Source organism: Crinia signifera, chromosome 1 (assembly GCF_055691185.1).
Source record: "Crinia signifera chromosome 1, ASM5569118v1, whole genome shotgun sequence".
In the NCBI taxonomy this organism is placed as follows: domain Eukaryota; kingdom Metazoa; phylum Chordata; class Amphibia; order Anura; family Myobatrachidae; genus Crinia; species Crinia signifera.
The window spans coordinates 85,209,837-85,226,206 of NC_139217.1; the positions used below are offsets into that span (position 1 = coordinate 85,209,837).

Below are 16,370 nucleotides of genomic sequence, written 5' to 3' on the forward strand. Positions count from 1 at the left end.
AAAATGAAAAATTAAATTTTTTACACAAAAATGCAGTTCTGGCTCAAAATTTTTCATTTTCAGAAGGTATGAAGGAGAAAAAGCACCCCAAAATCTGTGCCCCAATTTCTCCCGAGTACGGCAATGCCTCATGTGTGTCCAAAAAGTGGCAGGACTCAGAAGGGAAGGAGTGATATTTGGATTTTGCAGCACAAATTCTGGTGGAATGTTGGTGGGTGCTATGTCGCATTAGCAAGACCCCCAAAGCACCAATACAGTGGAACCCCCCCACAAGTGACCCCATTTTGCAAACTACACCCCTCAGGGAATTCATCTAGGGGTATAGTGTACATTTCAAACCCCCAGGGGTTTCACCAATTTTTATACAACTGGGCAGTGAAAATGAAAAATTACATTTTTTTACACAAAAATGCAGTTCTGGCTCAAAATTTTTCATTTTCAGAAGGTATGAAGGAGAAAAAGCACCCCAAAATCTGTGCCCCAATTTCTCCCGAGTACGGCAATGCCTCATGTGTGTCCAAAAAGTGGCAGGACTCAGAAGGGAAGGAGTGATATTTGGATTTTGCAGCACAAATTCTGGTGGAATGTTGGTGGGTGCTATGTCGCATTAGCAAGACCCCCAAAGCACCAATACAGTGGAACCCCCCCACAAGTGACCCCATTTTGCAAACTACACCCCTCAGGGAATTCATCTAGGGGTATAGTGTACATTTCAAACCCCCAGGGGTTTCACCAATTTTTATACAACTGGGCAGTGAAAATGAAAAATTACATTTTTTTACACAAAAATGCAGTTCTGGCTCAAAATTTTTCATTTTCAGAAGGTATGAAGGAGAAAAAGCGGTACTTATGTAGTATCTGGGCTGCCGATTTTTTGATTGTATGCCTTAAGTTAAGGCATACAATCAGATGCGATGCGATATCGCATCGCATCGCATACGATGCGATGCGATGCGATGACCCGATTTTTCCATAGGATTCAATGTTAAAATGGACTGAGTCCATTTTAACATGGAATTCAATGGGAAAAAGGGGTCCTTTTCATACCCCTACTATCCAAGTGGGCATGGAGTTGGATATAAACCTGTGGCGAGCGTAGCGAGCCACCGAGCCCGAAGCGTGGCGAGCGAAGCGAGCCCCGCGAGGGGACGGTATTCTGTGTCCCCTCGCGGGGCTCGCTACGCTCGCCACGCTTCGGGCTCGGTGGCTCGCTACGCTCGCCACAGGTTTATATCCAACTCCATGCCCACTTGGATAGTAGGGGTATGAAAAGGACCCCTTTTTCCCATTGAATTCCATGTTAAAATGGACTCAGTCCATTTTAACATTGAATCCTATGGAAAAATCGGGTCCATCGCATCGCATCGCATGCGATTTGGTCGGGTGCGATGCGATGCGATGGACCCGATTTCAAAATCGGCAGCCCAGTTACTACATAAGTACCGAAAAAGCACCCCAAAATCTGTGCCCCAATTTCTCCCGAGTACGGCAATGCCTCACATGTGACCGAAAAATACCAGTTGGGTGCATGGCAGGACTCAGAAGGGAAGGAGTGATTTTTGGATTTTGCGGCTCAGATTCTGGTGGAATGAATGGTGGGTGCTATGTGGCATTAGCAAGACCCCCGAAGCACGGTGAAATTATGAACCTAATAATCCATAGATGTGTGGTATATTTTAAAACACTCCTTTATACATAGGCTGGGTTTGTCGGGGCAAGTGTCACACTGGAAAATAGTTTGCTTTCTTATTCCCTTTTGATAGCAAACTTTGCACCTTTTTTGTGTCCTGCCCTTTTTTCCAGTGGAGGGGATTTCATCAGGAAAATGCTGCCCTGGTACAATACGGGGGCCAGTACTAGAAGTACTGGGGCCCTCTGCCTGCTGGTTCCCAAATATTAGGCCCTTTATGACTTCCTCTTGAAAGTGCATAAATGTCCCCCTCTGGCCGGTAGAACGGAATAGCACGTAAGCGTTATACAGTGCCATCTGGATGATATACACGGCCAGCTTCTTGTACCAGATTTTTGTTTTCCGCAGGGCACTGTACGGCTTCAGTACCTGATCTGAAAGATCCACTCCGCCCATGTACTTATTGTAATCCAGGATACAATTAGGTTTGGAGGTGTGGGTACTGGTACCTCGTACAGGGACGGAGGTGGTACTGTCTCCGTGAATTGTTGTCAGTATAAGGACATCCCTCTTGTCCTTATATTTGACCAACAACATATTTTCGGTGCATATTCCCCTGCTTTCACCCCTTCTCATTACTTGGGCAATGTGCGTTTTTGGGAGGCCTCTTTGGTTCTTGCGCACAGTACCGCAAGCTGCTGTACCTCTTGAACCAAGGGCCTTAAACAGGGGGATGCTGGTGTAAAAGTTATCCACATAGAGGTGATAACCTTTATCCAGGAAGGGGTGCACTAAATCCCAGACAATTTTTCCACTAACACCTACGAGGGAGGGGGGGCATTCTGGCGGTTCAATTCTTGAATCCTTCCCTTCATATACCCTAAACCTGTGGGTGTACCCTGAGGTGCTTTCACACAGCTTATACATTTTTATGCCATACCTTGCCCTCTTACTGGGAAGGTACTGGCGGAATTTAACCCTTCCTTTAAAATGTATAAGGGACTCGTCAATACAAATAAATTTTTCAGGGATGTACATCTCTGCAAATTTGGCACTGAAATGATCAATGACCGGCCTGACTTTGAATAGCCGGTCAAAGGTGGGATCATCTCTGGGAGGGCACTGTGCATTATCGTTGTAATGCAAAAATTTAAAGATCGTCTCAAATCGAGCCCGGGGCATGGCCATACGGTAAAATGGGGTGCTGTACAGAACATCTGTACTCCAATATTGCCTAATTTCTGGCTTTTTTACTATGCCCATATGAAACACCAGACCCCAAAACGTCATAATCTCTACTGCATCTACAGGGGTCCACCTAGCAAATGATGACGTGGGGTTTTGAGCAATAAACTGCTGGGCATATAAATTAGTTTGGTCCACCATTAAATTTATAAAATCATCAGAGAAAAATAATTTGAAAAAGTCAATTTCTCTGAGACCTGTGGAATCAAATTGGATTCCTGGCATGGCCAAAAACTCAGGAACCTGGGGCTCAAAATTGTCTGGTGGTGGGGTCCATACGAGATCAATTATTGGGGGGTGGGTCTCAGCTGCTCTACGGGGGCGTCTTTGAGGGGGTCCCTCATCACCAGAGGAGGAAGAGGAGCTTAAGACAAATCCTTCAAATTCCCCGCTTGCATCACTGGCTGTGTCAGAGTCAGAGGCAAGCATGGCATATGCCTCCTCCGCTGAATACATTCTTCTGGATGACTGGGATGACATTTGGGATGACATTTGGGATGACATTTGGGATGCCATTTTTATTTTTGTGTTACTGGTAGTGAAATGTTTCAACACGTGTATAGTGTAGGGGGGGGGTACAAACTTTATTTCAACCCGGGGGGTATGTAGTGTGTAGTGTGTATGTAGTGCAGAAAAAAAAAAATACTTTATACAGGAATTTGATCCCAATAAAAAAAAAAAAAAATTGAAGGGGTTAAAAAAAAAAAAAAGGTCCTGCGCCAAAAATTGAGCACAGATGTTGGTCAGTAACGTCCGTCACTGAACAGCGCTCAAAGGCAACAGGAATTTGATCAAAAAAAAAAAAAATAGATCAACCCTGTGCCGAAAAAGCTGATCAGTGATGTACGTCACTGATCAGCGCACAGTGGCCACAGGACACCCACAAAATCACAGTGTGTGTAAAAAAAAAATTAAAAAAAGACCCCACAGCACTCTCAAAAAAAAAAAAGGTGATCAGTGATGCGACACTGATTACCAGTGAGGGGCAGCAGGTGCACAACCTTTGGTGCAACTGACAGTGCAACTGGCAGCAACTGACAGGTATATATAAAAAAAAAAAACCCTGCGCCCCCAAAAAGTTGCTGATCAGCACAGATATACTGATCAGCACAAAAGGGGGGGTAGCAGACACAAAATATACACTCTCTATCACTCTCTGTCACTATCTCTCTCTATCTCTCACTATCTATCACTATCTATCACTATCTATCACTCTAGGACACTGCAGCAGCAGCACTGACAGTTATATGTATAAAAAAAAACCTGCACCCCCAAAAAGGGGGGGTAGCAGACACAAAATATACACTCTCTATCACTCTCTGTCACTATCTCTCTCTATCTCTCTATCTCTCACTATCTATCACTATCTATCACTCTATGACACTGCAGCAGCAGCACTGACAGTTATATATATAAAAAAAAAACCTGCACCCCCAAAAAGGGGGGGTAGCAGACACAAATCTCTCTATCTCTCACTATCTATCACTATCTATCACTATCTATCACTATCTATCACTCTATGACACTGCAGCAGCAGCACTGACAGTTATTTATATATAAAAAACCCCTGCACCCCCAAAAAGGGGGGGTGCCGGACACAAAATATAGCTCTCTCTGTCACTATCTCTCTATCTCTCTCTATCTCTCTCTCTATCTCTCTATCACACTGCAGCAGCAGCAGGAAGTCCCAAGACTATGGCATATGCCTCCTCCGCTTAAATTGTATTATTTTCTCATTTGAACTGCTTTACCTTACTAGTCTAATTCACTTTACTTCAAAAAGCAGAACTATATCTATTCTGCTATTACCTTCTTTCAACAATAACAAGAATTTATTTTATTTGTGATAACGTAGCTGGTAGTCACATTTGAGATACACAACACATTCATGTCTCCTCACTAATGCTTGGAGTAAACATGTGCATGTTTCAAAAACTAGAGCCAATTGAAAAATAAGCATGGCATATTCATGATCAGGAGCACAAAATTAATTGGAATTGGCTCTTAAATCCATGGCATCAACTTGACTGTTCCCCAGTGTAATATTTAAAATATGGTTGTGTTTTTACTTTAGATTACATCCTACTTGCCTTCTCAAACATAACCTGTGGGAAATACCTTGTTTTTCTGGTTGTCCCCCACAGTCCCGGAAGAGAGGGCACCCTTCCCAAATTTTGTCCATTTCCTAGTAAAGTGGCCAGAATGGGGAGATAAATACATTAAAACCGTGGTCCCAGCGGAAGGTGTAGGGACTAATAACACAATTAATTTTTTTATTAACAGGTTCTTTTATAGCGCACACATATTCCGCAGTGCTTTACAGAGAATATGTGATCATTCACATCAGTCCCTGCCCCAGTGGAGCTTACAATCTATATTCCCTACCACATGTTCATGCACGCACATTCATTCTAGGGTTCATTTTTTTGGAAGGCTATCAGTTTATTTTTGGATTGTGGGAGTACCCAGAGAAAACCCACGCAAGCACAGGGAAAATATACAAACTCCGCACAGTTAGGGCCATGGTTGAAATCGAACCCATGATCTCTGCGCTGTGAGGCAGTAATGCTAACCATTACACTGTATGTTCTCTATAGTAATGTTATTTTAGCCACGTCCCTATTACAATATTATTAAATCGTGGCAATTTACCCATTAAGGGGTGGGGCCTAATAAGGAAATTGGCCCAGAGAGGAATTCACAAATGTAGGCAAGTATTGATTCCATATATTTTATGTATGATGTGTATGATGTATTCTAGATTCCTATCCTTATGTATCCCTCCGTTTATCCCGTTTATCCCTATAGATTGTTAGCTTGCAATCAAGGCCCTTCTACATGTATATCAGCCAGATACTACCCAGTTTGTTTTATCACAGTTTACAACTGTAAAGTGCAACGGAATATGCTGCGCTATATTAGAAACCGTAAATAATTAAAATAAATAAATGTATGCACAATAACCATATGTTTATCCCTTGCATTTTTATATTCTTACTAAATTTACTAAAACTTATAAAAGTGAAAATCATGCTGTTGCCCATAGCAAACAATAAAATTTCTATCATCATTTTCTAGGATGCGATAAAGAAAAGGGTTTGCTAGAATCTGATTGGTTATTGCAATACCCACTTTTTACTCTTAAGGTCCATACACACTGGGCGTGTATGGACAGCGATGATTGCTAGCTGGGGGGAAAGCCGCTCAGTGCATACACACTGAGCAGCTTTCCCCCTGCCCGGTGCCATCAGTGGGGGAAGGACGGCTTTGCATAGTGCAGCGCTATGCAAAGCCGTCCTCAAAGCCGCTCCTCTGCTGGTATTACCAGCAGAGGAGTGGCTTTCCTGGCGATGATGCGGGAACGCGCAGCAGCGCTTACCACTCATTGCCGGGCCATACACACTGGGTGGCTTTGAGCTGAAAGCCGATTAAACTTGATGTTTTGAGCGGCTTTCAGCTCAAAGTCACCCAGTGGGTATGGGCCTTTAGAAGCTTTCATAAATTTACCCCTGAAATATTACCACTTAATATATTCTGAAATATAAATAATATGTTTCTCTTTCCCTTAGATTCAACAAGACTGTTTTCAGCAGCTAGGAAATCTTCGTATACTTGTAATGGCGAACATGTCACTTGGGACCAAGTTGACAGAGCAACTCTGCTCAGAACTAGTCAGTACTAAAATTGAAGTCCTAATTCTACTTAATAGTCAACTTTCAAAGATACACAATACAACTTTTAAAGGGCTAACAGCCACAAATCTTTCAAGTCTGGATATTTCCAAAAATAGCTTGTCCCAAATTGATAATGATTCTTTTATTTATTTGCAACATTTGAGAATATTGAACTTGGAGGAAAATCAAGTCAGTCATCTAAGTTCCAGAGCATTTAATGGTTTATCGAGTCTCAAGTCCTTGAACTTAAAAAACGTTTTCAGTAGTTCAAAAGACCCTAAAATTGATGACTTATCATTCCAGTGGTTGAAAAACCTGGAGTATTTAAATTTTGAAAAAAATTATAAACTCGTCCCTACAGATCTCACGTTTACAGGGCTGACAAGCTTAAAGAATGTAAGCTTCGCTGAATGCACTTTCCCCACTGTTACTAATACCACATTTTCATCTTTTTCAAAATCACCATTAATATTGCTGAATCTAACAAAAACAAACTTGGGTAAACTAGAATATAGAGCTTTTTCCTTCCTGAAACTTCTTCAAGTGCTCGATTTAGGCCTGAACAGAATTGACCAAGAGCTGACTGGACATGAATTTGAAGGGCTTCAAAGTCTTAAAATGATTTATTTATCATACAACAAACAACTGACTCTAACAAGCAATTCATTTATTTCTGTTCCAGCTCTTGAAAAATTATATCTCAGAAAGTCAGCAATAACATTCAAAATTCTGAGCACATCTCCATTTAGCTTTCTGCATAATCTAACCTATTTGGACATCAGTAACAACAATATTGCTAATATTGGGGAAGACATGTTTGCTGGGCTTCATAATCTTAGAATTCTCAATCTACAGCACAACAACCTGGAACGACTGTGGAAGCATGCTAATCCCGGTGGGCCTGTTTTGTTCCTCAAAGGACTCGACAAACTGGAAATACTTGACTTGTTGTCCAATGGCTTTGATGAAATACCAGCTGATGCCTTCAAAGGACTTTCAAACTTGAACATCTTGGAAATGGGTGAAAATAATATTAACCTACTGCCACCATCATTATTTGATGATCAAAACTCACTTGTTTATTTGGATCTTCATAAAAATCTCATAACTTCAGTTGAAGAAAAAACATTTCAAAATGTATTTAGGAACCTAAACAGTTTAAATATGGGGTTGAACCCATTTGATTGCACATGTGAAAGTGTAATGTGGTTTGCTAACTGGCTTAACAGTACAAACACAAGTGTCCAAGGCCTACCGCTGCAATATGTTTGTAACACTCCCATGAATTACCATGGTGTTTTGGTGAATAAATTTGATAGCTCACCTTGCAAGGACACTGCACCTTTTAAAGCAGTTTTTATCACCACTTTCACTTTTACAAGCTGTTTTATGTTTTTGGTTTTGTTTCTACATTTCCAAGGCTGGAGAATGAAGTTTTACTGGAGTATTTTGGAAAACAAAGTTCTTGGCTTTAGAGAAATTGATCCGGGTAATAGAAGATTTGATTATGATGCTTATATTATTCATGCCAAGAAAGACATGACTTGGGTTGACCGATATCTGCTTCCTTTGGAAAAAGGCAAGACTTGCAAACTTAAATTTTGCTTTGAGGAAAGAGATTTTCAAGGTGGATTATCAATTCTACAATCAATAGTCAACAGTATCAACCAAAGCAGAAAGATCATTTTTGTTATCACTCACTATTTTTTAAATGATCAATGGTGTAAAAGGTAAGTGTGACAAATAGAAACCAGTGGAATAATATATAAAAACATATTTAATGTAAATTGCTTATAGGGAAAAACCCGTATCTTCCGTGCATGGTGCAGCCTTTTTTCCAATGACAGCTGCATGTCTGTCTTTTACAATTATCATTTCAGGATGTTGATACAGTAGCTGGGAATCAGAACTGGAAAAAAATGCTTTATTATTCAAATATATTTTTTTTTTTTACTTTCATATTGTTACTTTCTATTTTACTATTTGAGGTTTAGGTCTATGCTGCGGGGAAGGAGGGTTAGGCACTTAGAAGTGGGGCTTAGGGTTAGACTATAGGGTGAGAGGGTTAGGCTACCGGGGGGGTGTTATGATTAGGGTGTGGGTAGTGGGGGCAGGGGAAATGTAAGTATACTTACTGGGCCCCTATTAGGATTCCATTTATTGGGATGCCGGTGCCGGTATTCGGACCACTACTATACTCTCCGCTGGGAGTGATATGTGCTGAGCGATCTGTCACGGCCAGTGTTCTCAATTGAGAGAACACTGTCGATGACAAGATTTATACTGCATGCGGTATAAATCTAGTGAGGTCATAGCACCACGTGGGACTGTGCATCTCCGTCACTGGGGGCCATACACATGGAGTGATCCATGCTTCATTTCATGCATAGAAATGGGGCTGTAATTGCCCTGTGTGTATTGCCCATAAGTCTTATACAGATGGATCCACATCCATCTATCCTACCGGCACGTCTAAATGACCCATCTCAGCACACATCAGCGTCTCACATGCATGCGTGCCTTATTCATGACATGGCACGCCGAATCATGCGCAAAGCGTTATAGGTGGACGTGGCTCCATCTGTATCTGGTTTCAGTTTCAGTGAGGTCTTACAGGACAGTGAGGTTTTATAGGACATATACATTTAGGCCCATATATAAATAAACACTGACACACTTTTCCTAATTTTGGCTCTGTAAACCCCTGAAATTGATTTGAAATGAAACATTGGAGATGCGGCTGATGTGCAAACTTTCAACTTCATTCAAGGGGCTTAACAAAAATATTTACGTTTAGGAATTGCACCAATTTTTATACACTGTCCCCTGTGTTCAGGGACTCAAATGTAATGGGACAAGTTAACATACTGTAATCATAAAGAAAATCTGAATTTTAAGCAGGCAATGACTGCCCGTAGCCTAGAACCCATGGCCATGACCAAATAATGGATTTTCTCCCTTGTCGTGCTTCGGCAGGCCTTTACTGCAATGGGCTTCAGTAGCTGTTTGTTCCATGGTATTTCTTCTCTTAGCTTAGAGTCCAGCGAGTGAAATGCCTGCTCGTTCCAGTTAAGATCATTGCCTTAAAAAATACACCTGAGTTGCTTTCACAGTATGTTTTGGGTCATTGTACATCTGTATTGTAAAGCGCTGTCCAACCATGACGAATTATACTGAATCTAAGCATAAAATATATCTGTATACACTTTATAATCCATCAGCCGGCTTCTGTCTACCAGGATGCATAATTAATAAAGACTGCAGTGTTTTACAGATAAGGTCATCTAAGCCTTCTCCATATTTTTTTCTTCCCATCACCTTGGTACAGCATAATTTTGTTTTTGAAGCCTAAGGGTGGCCTCACTTGCATTGAAAACTGTTTTGGTCACATGTTATGGGTTGTCAGTGACAGTTTCCAAATGCAAATGCCACATTGGGATTGAACTCCAGGCTTTAAGTCTGCCTAACGGATACAGAAATAACGTATGAATGGCCCAGGCCTGTGTATGAAACAGCGTTTGTGCCAATTGTTGTCCAATTATATTTGGTCCTATGAAAAATAGGACCAAACACCTGTTATTATTAACCCCTTCAGCTGTGTTAGGAACAGTTAGGAACTGATTTGCTGGTGCATTATCACCTTCCAAATTTTCACTGCTTTATCACCACTGTATCACTTTTCCAGGCTTAATACATTTGCCCCAATGTGTCTGTGTTTAAATATATATGGACCTAACTATAGATTTGAGCAAGCAGCAATAGCCAGTGGCACCAAAAAAAAGGGGGGGGGGGGTACTTTTTACCCAGGTCTGATGGAGGGGACTAGGTCCCACTCCCCTCTCCCCTGCTACAGAGAGCTGGGCAGTTGGAGTACAGAGTACAGGCTGGAGCTGCCTCTCTCCCCAGCACACACTGCTCAGTGCCATGTGCCGAGCAGGGGTGAGAGGCAGCTCCAGCCTGTGCTTCTCCCTGAGTGGGCGTCCCAATTGCCTGTCAGCTGCACCCACACAATAGCTAAAGAGTAAATAAACAGGGAAAGACAAGCCCTTTTCTGCCGTAGTCATTCCATTAAAAGCAATATCTTGATACATTTTAGAGGTATATAAACTATCTTTTTATCCTGAGGCCTCTGGGAATTTAGCAGCATTCAGAGCTCAACATGAATTTATTCAGCACCATATGGCATACTGGAGTCTCTTGTGCATATAATTAATTATTTTGTTTTGCTTTTCTAAGATACAAGATTCAGCATGCCGTCCAGCAAGCTATTGAGCAGAGCCGCGATTCCATCATTCTCTTATTTCTTGAGGACATCCCAGATTATAAACTATTTCATAGCATCCAGCTGAGAAGAGGCATGTTCAAGAATCACTGCATTCTAGAGTGGCCAGCTCACAAGGAAAGGGTGAATGCCTTTAAGCAAAAACTGAAAAGTGCATTAGGGTCTAGTAACTTGGTAAACTGAACATGGACAGAAAATGTTTCATTTGTTTCCAGAAAAACAAAATATTTAGCAGAGGGTTGGAGTGCTGCACCAATGCATCTCCTTTCTCCATATCCCAGATGCTCCTGAGTCCCGCAGCATACATATACCGCTGAGGGCAGTGCCATAATGGGCTCGCGCCGGTCACACCGTCCATGCGGCTAAGATTACCATCAAAAACAAGTGAAATCATAAATACAATGCACTCATTATGATTACCATCATCCAAAGCCGGGTCTTCTACTTGCCGATCATTGGACTTTGCTGCGACACCCACTGGACACCCGCCTGCAGCAGTATCAACTCTATATCCTCATTGGAATTCCCAATTGCATGCAGTACCAGTGCCACAGGGGTACAGTGTGTAGTTAAGTTACCTACAGACGAAATACCGAATGACAGGATCCCCACAACCAAATGCCGATGAACAAACTACCCACAGGTACAAAACACCAATAATCAAATTACCAAAACGTCAAAATACAATCAAAACACCGACAGGTACAAAACACAGATGCAACCAGAATGCAGACAAGCAAAATAATGACATAAATAATACTGAACATAGTTTTTCATGATTTTTTAACAAAAATGGACTTGTTCTGTACTTTACCATCCCAGTGGGCAGAGGGAGAAAATAATAGTGTGCCAAGCACAGCGAGGCACTATGCCCGAAGCATGGCGAGCGCATCAAGCCATACAAGGGGACACGGAACAATAATATGGTGTCTATGTCAACATTACAACTTTGTCGACTTTTTAACATGTTCGCCATTTTGATCATGTCAGTAAACTGTGTGACCTGGTACCAAAGCCACTATCCATTCCCTACCTACTGCTTTTTGTCCTAGCCATTCCTGAAATGCTCACTTCTTTGCCTTCAGGCCTCCCTTACCTGCACCTTAGGTCGCTTGTCTGTCTACTCCCCCTCTAGACTGTAAGCTCCGTGGAGTAGGACCTTCTTCCCCCCAGCGCCGTTCTCACAGCCCTATTCTCAAGCACATCAATTACAGCTCTCTTACTACCATCTATACCCCCATCTCTTCTCACTTGTGTTTATTCATTTCTATCATTGACTACTTACCCCTGGTAACATGCAGACTGCTCCTCTGCTTCCCTACATCTGAGCTACCAACCACTTGTGGCACCTTATAAATATAATGTAACAACTGTCGGATTTATGTACCTGTTGGGATATTGACCATCAGTATTTACACCCTGCCGGTATAACAGTGCCGTCCAAGTGATTGTCGGTATTCAATTGTTGGTAAACCATACTGAACCCCCACATGCAGCTGGCTGATGTTCTAAGTCTGAGCATACCTCCCAGTACGTCCCTCACTAGTTGAAAATTTATTCTAAAATTGTGTTTGGCACCACCTATAATCTCCATACTAGTTGACCTATCCTACATCTTAGTAAGAAAAATTAGATAAAGAGAGTTCTAAAAATGGGTTATTTACTCAAATGCTCATTCATCAGCTATTTGTCGTATGTGTTAGACAGTTCTGTGTTGGTAAAGTTGCATCCTTACTGAATAACCTTCCTACTGTGGTTAGCATACCAACTAGACTGAGTTGTCAAATAGTCTTATCAGAGTGGTGCTTTAAATAAGGAAGTGTATTACGCTCATACTGGATAATTCTATTGTCTGAGTGACAGAATGACTTTACATCTAATGTATGGGCTGTACCTTATCTTATTCTGTATTTTTATGATCATGGGGAAGACATAAGATTTTGCCAGACCGTTCTATATATCACTGGTTTGTGTAATGTGGAAGTGGTAAAGGCATGTGTTTGGCATGCAACTGGGCAAAAAATGTCCTCCCAGAGTCGAAATCTGGAAGTCAGAGATTCACAAAGGACAGCAGCTCTCTTATTGGGAGAGCTGTCCTTCACAATAGTAGTAGTAGTAGTAGGTTTATTTATACAATAATTACAATTACAATACTAATCACTCATGTTAGTACAAATGCAATTAATATGTTTTTGATGTTTGCTGGGAAAAAAGTCTGCACTCTTAGTACATCCCACCCCTAAGTTACTGTAGCAGACAAAATAAATCTATTTTTTGGGTTGTGTACCTGTGCAATTTACTTATGTCTAGTGTATTTGCTAGCTACTGTAGTTAGCTCACATTTAATGGTACAACACCGGTTCTCCAGCAACTGAAAATACTGAACTTCTTTTAATCTGGACACATCAGGGTGTTGTTAGGCTGCAGGATTCAAGTTAGGCTCTGGGAGAGCTGAATTTGGCTCAGTTAGGCTGCGGGACAGCGGGAGTAGAGTGCAGCTGCAGAGGTAGATCTAGGCTGCAGGGGTAGAGTTAAACTATAGAGGTTTAGGTGCTGTGTGTGTGTGTGGGGGGGGGGGGGAGGCTGTGCTAGGGAGTCAGGTTAGATTTAGGTGATGGGGGCAGGAGGGTAAACTGCTGGGATACCACTATAGGTACCACTGATAATCTGGCAAAATGGATAATCCAGCACAGTGCTGGGACCAAGGGTGTCAGAAAACTGGTGGTGTACTGTACCTGTACTATGTACTGTAATTATGTCTGTGGAAAATATGCAGCGCTTAGGGGGGTATTCAATCCTGGGGCATGACTGTCGGTACGTCCCGACAGCCATGATCCCATTTTCGTTTTGCTCGACCGCAAATCACCAGGCGGGATTCAGTGTCCCTCCTGGTGATGGTTGAAAAGTGGGCGTGTCCGCGTAAACGGCCGTGGATTGCGGAGACCATCCGTGATCTCGACAATTCATGGGTGTTCTCGCAAAACGGGCCTGACAGCCTTTAATGTTGGACCCTTTTCTGTCGATCTGCCTCTTCAATGCTGTCGGTCAAGAGAGCATTGAATAGCCATCCGCCGATATTTCCCCATCGGAAATAGCGGCAGGGATTGAATACCCCCCATAGTTTGTTTTGTTTTCATTTTTTTCAAGCTGCTGAGCTGTTAAACCTAACAAAAAGTAATGGGGGAAATAAAGGACTAGAAAATGCAAAGGTTTAAGTCATTTTTCACTGATTGTTCCCCAAATTTGCCGAAAATGTTGAAACAAGCCTTTTTTGTACATATAGACTGATTTTTCCTCAAAAAAATTGTGGACATTGCCATTACTGTCAGCGGGGCGTCATTTGTGGCCTGTGTCCATGGATGATGTCATGGTAAGCATTAATGCATCATAGCACTGAGGACTTGGGTTTGATTCCCACCATGATACGTGTGGGATACAAACTGTTACTGAAAATATTGGCCTTAATTGTACAGCTCTGATGGTCTTTTATGCGATTGTATTGCATATTATAATAAATGTTAACACTTTTGTGCTAAAAGGTTTACATGGTCTTTGTACTTTTTTATTTGAGAAATATTTAAAGATCCGCTACCAAGGTCCTTTAGTTGCTGCTTTTATCATTATGCCTCTATAAAAGAAAAAAAAAAACAAAGCCGATTAGTGGCCAATGTGACCCACTAATAGGTCTCTGGAGGGGCCGTGGGGCAACGCCTTCTTAAAAGCTTCCCCTCCCACTCTGTACTGCTCTTGCAGTAACATCCATTCACAGGGCAGGGGGAACCTCCATCGAAAGATGTGAAAGGTGCACCCAGTGGTGGATTAAGCACCGGGCGACAGGGGCGGTTGCCCCGGGGCCCCCACACATAAGGGGCCCCCACACCGGCACTGCTGCCAGTGTTGGGCTCCTGTCACCCCATGGGATTGGGGAGCGCAGGCGAGCTGACACAGCGCAGACGGCAGGGGTCCCTGCAGCGGTCTGGGCGGTCAGCGACAGGGTCCCTGCTGCAGATGGGAAGTCTATACCGCTACTAGTTCCCATCTGCTGCCGGGACCCCACCGCTAACTTCCCATACACTGCAGGGACCACGGCGCTGACTGCTCAGACCACTGCAAGGACCCCCAGTGCTGCCCAGGTACCAAGGGGGGATGTGTCTGCGGGGGATGTGTCTGCGGGGGGGGGGGGGATACCGGGATGGATGTGTCTGCAGGGGGAGGGGGGAATGTGTCTGTGGTGGGGGGGGGTGTAGCTCGGAGCAACCTTACATATGCGTGCATGCATGCTGGGGAGGAAATGGGCGGGCAGCTAACATCCAATGATGTCAGCTGCCCTCCACACATCATGGCCTCATTAGCATGAGAACGCCCATGAAACGCTGGATGTTCCTATATGCTAATGGGGCTGCCCAGGCCCCTCTCCACCTCCCGGCCGCTGTGTTGGGTGTGTGCACCTTGCGTATGCACGTGCGCAGAAATGCGCATGAGCACTAACAAAACATCCCCTGTGAACGCTGGCTAGCTGCAAACCGACCTACTGTAAATAAGGTCAGAAGGCCTCACTTGCATTTGCAACCCTGCACAGGGGCGAGAGGAGATCTTGGCGGGCTGGCATGTACCTGATCGCTAGGCTATGAAGATTCGCAGCCCCACGATCAGGTCTGAATTAGGCCATTAGTTCTTAAATTAGTGACCTTGTGAAATAAGCTGTCACTGAGCGAACGTTCGATTGCGACACTGAAGTTATGGTGTCTGTCTTTTCATAAGCATTCCAAAAATAGCAGCTTTGTAATTGTCATGTGTGTTTGAGAGTTTTCAAGGAACCGAAAATAAAGTGCTACATTATTTTGAAATGGAAGGGGAACAAAGGAAAATAAACTTCCCTGTGGTAGTAATAAACTCAACAATTAAAATGATCATATACTGTATCAGTCTGACCTATATTCCACTGTCTCTCACTATACTACCGCACACCTACCTACTCGGACATCCTGATATTTGTAGTTCATTTTACCATTATGTGCTATATAAGTCCCTGAATGTGCTGAAACATGTATTGGCTGATAATCTCTTTTTCTTTCTTTTTATTTGGATGTAAACAGCTAGCACCAGTGAATGCTGCTATTGGTCAGTATTTGTAGCAGTCACCTTCTGTTTTCTCTAGGGCAATCATGTAACCTTTTTTCTCTCTTTTCTACTTTGTGTATTTGATTACAGATAATCTGCCTGTGACACTGGTTTTTAATTACTAGTGAGTTAATATGTCATGATTTCCTAATTAGCGTGATAGTATTAACCTTTACGTGATACCTGCAGCTCATATTCCCTTTTATATATTGGTGGTATGTTCTTTCTCTTAGAGCTTGTTTACACAAGCTGTGTACGCGTGTGAGGTACATCCTACTCTGACATGTGTCATACCGCACTGTCAAATTACGTACAAGGTAGTATCCTGGTCACGCTCTGGAATTACTTCTTGTTTTCACCATTAAATAATACACACTTAGGAAATAAGTCATAATCTACCTGCCCAGCCAATATTTTC

General features: G+C 42.6%; 1 protein-coding gene across 1 annotated transcript in view; it reads left to right on the forward strand.

Annotated features, from left to right (window-relative positions):
* TLR3 (toll like receptor 3) overlaps positions 1–14,371 on the forward strand; it is a 55,059-nt gene extending 40,688 nt beyond the window's left edge. Inside the window, exons 5-6 of the mRNA XM_083169214.1 lie at positions 6,445–8,279; positions 10,786–14,371. Coding sequence (XP_083025340.1) covers positions 6,445–8,279; positions 10,786–11,014 — 2,064 coding nt within the window. The 3' untranslated portion in view covers positions 11,015–14,371. The remainder of the gene's footprint in view (positions 1–6,444; positions 8,280–10,785) is intronic.
* Positions 14,372–16,370: the final 1,999 nt, after the last annotated feature.